Below are 9,831 nucleotides of genomic sequence, written 5' to 3'. Positions count from 1 at the left end.
GGATGGTTAGCTTCAACAAAGTGAGCTGCTACTGGATAGTCAATGTTCTTACACCTGATTGAGCTGTGGTGTTCAGCTATGCATTGTTTTAATTGTCTTTTGTTTGTCCTACACAGGCTTTCCCACATGAGCAGGTGATGAGATAGATACTTCCTTTGTCTTGCGTGAGATGATACCCCTAACAGGGATTGTTCGACCTGTATGTGGGTGTCTGAAGAAGGATGTTTTTATAGTGGTATTGCAATGTCGGCATGAGCCACATTTGTAGTTCCCATTTGGAATGGGTGTCAAGAGTGTCTGAGTGGGCTAAGGGGGCAGGTGTATGTAACAAGAGAGCAATCGAAATAGGACAGAAGTCGAGTTTTGAAAGCAGTTGTAAGAGGTTTTTGGTTTATAGTATGTACACGGATCCTTCAGATAGGAAAGGGGGAGAAGGAAACACGTAATAGGGGTTGTGATTGGCAAACTACTTTCAATGAACTCATATGGAGAAATACTTCATTGGGATCATATTTTGAATACTGCATTAATAACATTAAGAGGATGGTAAATGCATCAGGGCTGTGGTCAAAGAAGTCCAGCAGCAAAATCAGTGTTTCCCAAATAGCGACCAATTCCTACCAATGCACTGGATCTTGGCTTAAGACCGTACCGAGTTGTGGCAAAAAATCTACTTGTTAATTTGACAAGTGGGTCACCAAATACCCCAAAACACTTTGGGTGGATCATGTGCATGGCATAAAACAGGATCAGAAACCATTGGTTTGGAAACATCTTTTCGGTATCTCAGATAGTGCTCTCTCCGTCCCTGTCCAGATCATCTTTGTTCTTAAAGATGCTGACCATGGCATGTCCATTGTGATTGTTGTTCCCGTTGGCCTCTAGTGCTGTAGCCTTGGCCTGGCTTCGCAGTGCCAACTTCTTCTGCCGCTTGGTCAGCTGCCGGTACAGCACCCCCCACAGCAGGTAGCTCAGGCCATATAGACCATAGATCAGACCCAGGAACGTTTTTATATAGGGGAGAGAAGGGACAGAGGTTATTTTAAAGTCCATCCATCCATTTATCAGTTGAATGTACCTGTACCTGATGCTCCTTGACCCCCACATCGCTTTAAAACCCAACTTCAGACACGTCCTGTCAATTAAAGCTCCAAAGTAGATAGGGGAGGGATTCCACCTGCAAACACACACAAGTTACTGAAGTGTTTTACTTCCTCAAGTTCAACCATAAAAATTGAAGGAAATTGTAACATTTTGAGAATGTTCCACAAGGTTCTAAGATTGTGGAAGTTTGTGGAAGGTATGAACAAACTTCTCTTACTTACCTTCCAAACTTCTCTTACTTACCTTCCAAACTTCTCTTACTTACCTTCCAAACTTCTCTTACTTACCTTCCAAACTTCTCTTACTTACCTTCCAAACTTCTCTTACTTACCTTCCAAACTTCTCTTACTTACCCAGAGTTCTGACTATCAATGTTTGCATTCCAAGAGCCAGTGATTTTAAATTGGGGTGTATCGATCTGAAACAAAACAAAAGCAACACATTGAGGGTAAACAAAGGTTGCAAACAAATCAATACAAAAGTGATTCCAATCCCAGGTGGGCAGTTCCATCCATCCTATTGTCTTGTCTTACCTGAGTAGGACGATGTATCCAGATGTGACCCCGCAGGCCCCCAGGACAGAGACAGCCATGTAGAACTTAAACATCCTGTCACAGTCACTCTTCCTGGGGCACTGGCCCAAGATGGCTGACATGTTGGTTGGTGGAGCCACCAGCCCCCACTTCGGCAACCCCATACATGTGCAGTTCTGGAACTCCTGTGGAACAGAGGAAGGAGAAGATGAAAAAACAGAAGCAGAAACAGTGACTTTAAATTAATCAATGTTGGTTATTCATTCGACCCACAGGGGGTGCAGGTTTTTGCTCCAGCCCAGTATTAACATACCCGATTGTGTGGTATAGTATATAACCTCCCGAGTCAACGGGCGGACCGGATCCGGACCCAGAACGGGGTCAATACGGACCGCAGGTCCACTCCAAAAAATAAATATTTATTAAATGTTTTCTACTCAGTCAGGCTTTGACCCCGTGGGGGTCATATATCATATAAACACACATAAGACATGGAACAATGCATATCATTGCATGAAATTAGCTTTAAAACAGCAAAACAAATCTCTGGACCATGCAAAATGTGTAGAATTAAGGGAAATTAGCTTTAAAACTAACATTCTCTCCGCCAACAAGAGGGGTGTGAACAGTTTGGGGTCGCATGGGTTTGTTACTACGCCGATAAATTACATTATCAATCTGGTCCTTTGCCACCTAGGAAATGTGTGTGACTGGACCTTCTCAAATAGTACTTGAGTACCCCTGGTATATAACATTCAGAAGTGTTTATTGGAGTTCTACACATATGTTATCCCTATGGAAACACATAGTGCTCCTAAAGAGAGTCTTGTGTTATAAAAGAGAGATGTATATGTTAATAAACAAGATAGGAGTTGAGAGTAACTCAGAACACATTTAGACCTTTAGTCATGAGATCCAAGATGGCGTAGCAGTCAGACGTCTTTGTCCTTCGTCTTGTCGTGTCCCATGTATATATACACTGCTCAAAAAAATAAAGGGAACACTTACACAATGTAACTCCAAGTCAATCACACTTCTGTGAAATCAAACTGTCCACTTAGGAAGCAACACTGACTGACAATTTTTCACATGCTGTTGTGCAAATGGAATAGACAACAGGTGGAAATTATAGGCAATTAGCAAGACACCCCAAATAAAGGAGTGGTTCTGCAGGTGGAGACCACAGACCACTTCTCAGTTCCTATGCTTCCTGGCTGATGTTTTGGTCACTTTTCAATGCTGGCGGTGCTTTCACTCTAGTGGTAGCATGAGACGGAGTCTACAACCCACACAAGTGGCTCAGGTAGTGCAGCTCATCCAGGATGGCACATCAATGCGAGCTGTGGCAAGAAGGTTTGCTGTGTCTGTCAGCGTAGTGTCCAGAGCATGGAGGGGCTACCAGGAGACAGGCCAGTACATCAGGAGATGTGGAGGAGGCCGTAGGAGGGCAACAACCCAGCAGCAGGACCGCTACCTCCGCCTTTGTGCAAGGAGGAGCAGGAGGAGCACTGCCAGAGCCCTGCAAAATGACCTCCAGCAGGCCACAAATGTGCATGTGTCTGCTCAAACGGTCAGAAACAGACTCCATGAGGGTGGTATGAGGGCCCGACATCCACAGGTGGGGGTTGTGCTTACAGCCCAACACGTTTGGCATTTGCCAGAGAACACCAAGATTGGCAAATTCGCCACTGGCGCCCTGTGCTCTTCACAAATGAAAGCAGGTTCACACTGAGCACGTGACAGAGTCTGGAGACGCCGTGGAGAACGTTCTGCTGCCTGCAACATCCTCCAGCATGACCGGTTTGGCGGTGGGTCAGTCATGGTGTGGGGTGGCATTTCTTTGGGGGGCCGCACAGCCCTCCATGTGCTCGCCAGAGGTAGCCTGACTGCCATTAGGTACCGAGATGAGATCCTCAGACCCCTTGTGAGACCATATGCTGGTGCGGTTGGCCCTGGGTTCCTCCTAATGCAAGACAATGCTAGACCTCATGTGGCTGGAGTGTGTCAGCAGTTCCTGCAAGATGAAGGCATTGATGCTATGGACTGGCCCGCCCGTTCCCCAGACCTGAATCCAATTGAGCACATCTGGGACATCATGTCTCGCTCGATCCACCAATGCCACGTTGCACCACAGACTGTCCAGGAGTTGGCGGATGCTTTAGCCCAGGTCTGGGAGGAGATCCCTCAGGAGACCATCCGCCACCTCATCAGGAGCATGCCCAGGTGTTGTAGGGAGGTCATACAGGCACGTGGAGGCCACACACACTACTGAGCCTCATTTTGACTTGTTTTAAGGACATTACATCAAAGTTGGATCAGCCTGTAGTGTGGTTTTCCACTTTAATTTTGAGTGTGACTCCAAATCCAGACCTCCATGGGTTGATAAATTGGATTTCCATTGATTATTTTTTGTGATTTTGTTGTCAGCACATTCAACTATGTAAAGAAAAAAGTATTTAATAAGATTATTTCTTTCATTCAGATCTAGGATGTGTTGTTTAAGTGTTCCCTTTATTTTTTTGAGCAGTATATTTAGTTAGGAAGCATAGATTGATAAATGTGTTAGTGATTTATAATGTCTAGCACGTGTAAAACTAATGCATAGCAGAGTATTGTAAAAACACTAATGTTACTGCTGAGTGTAAGTTGTGTGGGAAAAGTGTTGCATGACAGTCATGTACAGTATGAGCTAGATACTCATTGACAAGTGGTGGTGAGTAATCTAATAACAGTTCAGAGTGCTCTTTCAGTTTAAAGTTGCCGCCCACACACACACACACACAACTGACTTTTAGTCATGATTATCTCTGTTTGTCTCAAGCACATGTTCTTTCAATGACAACATTGTTTCGGCTTTCATCTGAATGAAGGAGAGAAAAAGTGTCTGTGTGTATGTCAATGCGTGTGCCTGTGTGTGTGTGCGTGTTTACGTGCCTCCTGTACTGTGGCCTACCTATAAAGAAGATTGCCTTGGAGGGAGAATGACCGTAGACTTGCTCCATGAACTTGGGTTTGAAGGTGATCATCCCTATGAAGCTGTTGACTGCCACCAGGGACATCAGGATGATCAGCAGGTAGACTTTGTTGCTGAACAGCCTTTTCAAAGACGGCCCAAAATCTGGAAATAACAATAAATAACACAATTCAGAAAGAATTCAAAAATACATACTGTAATATTCAGTAGCAAAACAGTCTGCAACCAACCATACTGTCACGGCTGTCTGAAGAATGGGACCAAGGCGCAGCGTGTGTATCGTTCCACATTTTATTTTAACTGTGAAACTATGCAAGACATACAAATAAACTCATAAACTCATAAACAAAACGTGACGAAGCGGTGCAACATACACTTACTCAAAATAATCTCCCACAAGACCTAGTGTGAAAACCAACAACTTAAATATGATCCCCAATTAGAGACAACGATAACCAGCTGCCTCTAATTGGAGATCATCCCCCCCAAAAAACATAGAAATACAGAAACTAGAACCCCAACATAGAAAAAAGAAACTAGAACCAACATAGAAATAAATAAAGTAGACAAAACCCCCTGTCACACCCTGACCTACTCTACCATAGAAAATAAAAGCTTTCTATGGTCAGAACGTGACACATACACAAACAACTACCCTCACATGATTTAGCAACATCATAGAAGTTAATTAACTTCAGATTCAACCCAAATAGAATGATTAACAAATTAGTAACTAATAAAATGAAGCAAATGCAACATGATTATTAGTAACACATATTCCGCCATAAATACAATATTGATGTTCACATATAAATACAACCCAGCTTACATAAAATAGACAATGTAGGATTTGTTAATTCAGGGGTCTGTGACCTAAATCCACAGAGCCAATGTCCACATAGATCTTGGCACAGAAGGATCCAAACAGGAAGCCAAATACGGGCCTCAGGTTGCCAACAGTCTGTAAACACGCTGAGGCAGAGGAGACAGAGAGAGTTGTTCAGATACAGTTCAAGCAACAGAAAAGACAATAGATTTAACTGAAGTCAGTCCAGTAGTTTGGCCAGATTCGTTTGTCATGTGGTTTGCTGTAGCTGATACATCTAAATCAGCTACTGGTATTTGTAGGATGGCAGATTTTGATATGGAAGGCCTGAAGAGGTTGTTTCTAACCAAGGTTTACATGATTTGCCAGACTAAAATACAGTTTGATACAAATCAAGTAACAGCTAAAATTTGAATGTGGTAGGTGTTGGGTGAAGTTGGCCCAAGATGCTGATCTTGGGTCAGTTTTCATTTCCCCCACTAAGCTTAGGATTGAGGAGGGGAAGTTGTTCCTAGACCTACATCTAGGTGAAACTTCAACCGGGAGCAATGTAGTATAAAAATAGGTTTACTATCCAGTGTTGATATGGTACACCTGAAAGTGTTTTTTACTAACCAAGGTAGATGGCAGTGTTCTCCTTTCTGGCGTAGTCATCCAGGTAGGACACTCCTAAAGGCATGACAGGCGTCTCACCAATCCCACACAGCATGTTACCCAGGAATACATAGATCCACATGGACGAGCCTGCCTCCTCACACACTGTGGGAACACAATTTCTGTTTAGAACATGGTTTCTTAATCCTGATCCTGGGGACCGAAAGGGGTGCACATTTTGGTTTTTGCCCTAGCAATAAGACACTTGTTTCCACTAATCCACTCATCAATCAGGTGTGTTAGGGCTAGGAGAAAAACAAAAAAGTACACCATTTTGGGTTCCTAGAACCAGGATTCTGAAATAAAATGGCTTATAAAACTAGGATAGGATCAACTTAAGGGTAAAATGGTCTTGAATACACAGTGCTGCTCTATAAAAAAATACCTTGTGGCAAACTATTTTTTATTTTATCCCCTTTTTTGGGATATCCAATTGAGATCTTGTCTCATCGCTGAAACTCCCAAACGGGCTCGGGAGAGGCGAAGGTCGAGTCATGCATCCTCCGAAACTTGACATGCCAAATCGCGCTTCTTAACACCCGCCCGCTTAACCCGGAAGCAAGCCGCACCATTGTGTCGGAGGAAACACTGCTTAACTTACGACCGAAGTTAGCCTGCAGGCGCCCGGCCCACCACAAGAGCACGATGAAACAAGTAAAGCCCCTCCGGCCAAACCCTCCCCTAACAATGCTGGGCCAAGTTGTGCACCGCCTTATGGGACTCCCAGTTGTGACACAGCCTGGAATCAAACCTGGGTCTGTAGTGATACCTCAAGCACTGTGATGCAGTGCCTAAAACCACTGCACTACTCGGGAGACCCTGTGGCAAGCTTTTAACCTGTGGCGCACCATTTATCTGAGATTGGCGCAGTGGAAGCTGGTGGGAGGAATTATACAGTGGTGGGCTCATTGTAGTGGCTGGAATGTAATTAATGGACCGGAGTCAAACGTGGTTTCCATATGTTTGATACCGCTCCATTTATTCCATTCCATGTATTCCATTGAGCCCGTCCTCCTATAGCCCCTCCCACTAGCCTCTCCCACTAGCCTCATCTGGTTTGGCGGTTATACTGTATCAACACAAAAATTCATAGGAATAATATATTGTTCAAGGTACCCAGATGCAGCCTGACTCTGATGCTGCTGTGATGGTGATTTACTCGTTACCTGCTTTACTCGCAGCTGTAGCCTGATCATTTATGACCAGATGACTCGTGTTGGACAGACAAGGCAGAATACTCTCTGTAGTGTTTTCCTCAGGTATATGTGACAGGGTTGTTTCATACATACCTGAATGGGAAAGAAATTAAATGTATGTTTCCTCTATAAAGTGATACGGTGGTTTTGAGAAGCCACATTTCCATTCTTCATACCCAAGCATTTCTTTGTTGTTTTTTGTACCACTTCTTAAAGAAGTGTTAAGATTTTCTTTCAAATCTTTGTCACGCCTTATGTTTACTTACATGTATATACTATGCACAAATATACATAGTCTAGAGTCTAAACCAAATAAGAGGTAGACTTACTGTCCCTGGAAGAAGTGTGGCAGAGCGGTGAGGAAGGCCCCAGCAGCCAAGATGAGACAGACAATCCCTATCAGTCTGGGCCTGTGGAGCTTCGCCCCAAAGTAACTCACAAATGCTATCACCAGCAGGTTACCTGGTAGGAGAGAGAACAGACAACCATGGCATAGCCAATGAGTAATGTTTATGGAACTAAAGTTAGAAGGCTTTTATTGTTCAGAATAAGATCAACCCCTATACTTCTTGGATTGTATATCTGAAAGGATTGTGAGCAAAATGTTGAAAATTCCACATAGCCCATCACAGGGCTTTAACGTTCAACCTTATTTGTCCCAGAGGAATGTTGCTTGTGCAGCAAGACCACACATAAAAATACAAAAAAATAACATTGTATGGTTAGGTGGAGCCCTATAACTGTACTGCTTACACACTTTCAGATGTTCAGGACAAGTATATAGGGCTAGGGGCCAGGGTTTGATGTCCTCCTGAAGAACAATAAACATCATCTATTGATTTCGGGCCCTGGGCAAACAAGGCTTTAGGACTAAGTACTTAGGAAATTAGGCCTACCCATCTCAAAGCTGCCATCGATGATTCCTATGAGTGAGCTGGGGATGTCAAAGCGTCTCTCTATCTGAGTGATAGAACTCTTCATGTAGCTTCCCACAAAGGTCTTGGCGAAGTACACAAAGGACAGGGAAACCAGGAGCAGCTGTGAAAATGAACACAAAGCAGAGTTCGATGAAGGCAATGTCCCTAGAGTCTAGATGTTGATCTGAGGCCAGATTTGTGTTGCCCAGACTATGGTTCATTTTGGGGTTTGGGAAGGGTAAACTGATATCCTAAATCTACCCAGAGGGGTCATGAAAACATGAGTATGGTTTGTTTGACACCACTTCCCCTGTCCTACATTCAGTTCTGTTAATAAGACAGAACATCTACTGTAGTTCAAGACAACGAGTAATACCCAGACACAGAAAACAAGACTCTGACCCATTTTCATCCAGCCATGTGCTCACGTCGCCCGAGTTATGGAGTCATAACAAACAAAGGTTATCGACCATCATAACAGTCAGTTCTAGGGAATCATTTGTGTACGCATCTATAAGTGAAGGTATGTGTGTGTACAGTATGTATGGCTGAATAAATGCAAACACCGTGTTTCAACAAAATGTTTAGGTTGAAAAACTGCTTTGTCATTTTACAGGTCTGGCTGTTGAATGACACACCAAAAGAATGTACTCTTGTATCTGCCCCCTTCTCTCCACCTCTCCTACCTATTTACCTATTTACCTATTTACCTATTCACCTATTTACCTATTTGGTATCCCTCCCCTCCAGTTCCTTCAGTTCAGATATACAGGTAGTTAAGAGTTTGTTTGCTCTTTTATTAGTCAATTGGTGGTTTTTTGTAAAATACTGGAACGGACTGTAAAGAGAATAAACAATTAAAAGCTCTCGGTAAAGGTCTGGGTCAGAGGCTATCCATGGACTAGGTTTACACAATCACTGTAATCCCATTTGCCATAGTCAACAGCAGCAAATATAAAAGCCAGACGGCCTTTCAATACTTAACTTACTCAGTCGTCTTCATTCCTATGTGGAACATAAAGGCTTCCACAAGATAATGCCACTAATTCCCTAGCTTCTGCCTGTCTGGCCAATACTTCAATCAGGCTTATTTCATCTTATTTAACCTTTATTTTTCTCTTTCCAGGATACGTATTTTTCAAAAGAGACACCAGAATGTTCTCCTTGCAAGTTCTGTGTGGACCACTATTAAGTTCCAAATGTTTGTTTCCAAGTGCATCTAATTTTACTGTTTCTCATCATCATCTACTAGGAGGCATACGTCCTTACTAACCTGAATGCCCTGATGATGAAATGACTACCAACTAGTTACCGTCACAGAGATTCAGGGTGATGATATTGTGAGTTATAACACCAACCTTCAGTTTGGAGCAGCAAAGCTCCCGCGGTGCCTTAGTTTCAACACTCATGATGACCTCCGCAGTTGACACAGGTAAATGTAGAAGGAACCAGCGGACCTATAGACAGATGGCAAGATCTGAGTTTGACTACTGCGATTATCAAAACCTGGAGAACCTAATTGTCTTAGGTACAACAAATGTCATTGCAGCTATGTAGATTAAGCATCAAATAATATTTTTATCCTCCTGTTGCTGTAGTCATTATACAAATGATCAAACAAATCAGT

General features: G+C 43.2%; 1 protein-coding gene across 1 annotated transcript; it reads right to left on the bottom strand.

The window, feature by feature from the left end:
* Positions 1-786: 786 nt before the first annotated feature.
* Positions 787-8,321, bottom strand: LOC106609090 (solute carrier organic anion transporter family member 1C1-like). Its single transcript, XM_082977213.1, has 7 exons — positions 8,184-8,321; positions 7,615-7,749; positions 6,053-6,196; positions 5,468-5,583; positions 4,568-4,759; positions 1,638-1,822; positions 787-970 (listed from the first exon to the last, which is right to left on the bottom strand). Exons 1-7 carry the CDS (start codon positions 8,266-8,268, stop codon positions 787-789), a joined length of 1,041 nt encoding a protein of 346 aa, XP_082833339.1. The 5' UTR covers positions 8,269-8,321.
* Positions 8,322-9,831: the final 1,510 nt, after the last annotated feature.

This window comes from Salmo salar, chromosome 07, assembly GCF_965601325.2.
Source record: "Salmo salar chromosome 07, fSalSal1, whole genome shotgun sequence".
In the NCBI taxonomy this organism is placed as follows: Eukaryota; Metazoa; Chordata; class Actinopteri; order Salmoniformes; family Salmonidae; genus Salmo; species Salmo salar.
The sequence above is the reverse complement of the archived record's forward strand: the minus strand, read 5'-3'. Positions and strand labels throughout refer to the sequence as shown.

Bases quoted from the DNA above. Each gene is read 5' to 3' on its own strand.
- LOC106609090 (XM_082977213.1), bottom strand. From the start codon at position 8,268: ATGAAGAGTTCTATCACTCAGATAGAGAGACGCTTTGACATCCCCAGC. The intron at 7,750-8,183 runs GTAGGCCTAATT...CTCTCCTACCAG, and splicing joins CGATGGCAGCTTTGAGATGG to GTAACCTGCTGGTGATAGCA. The intron at 971-1,637 runs GTAAGACAAGAC...ATATGGCCTGAG, and splicing joins GGATACATCGTCCTACTCAG to CTACCTGCTGTGGGGGGTGC.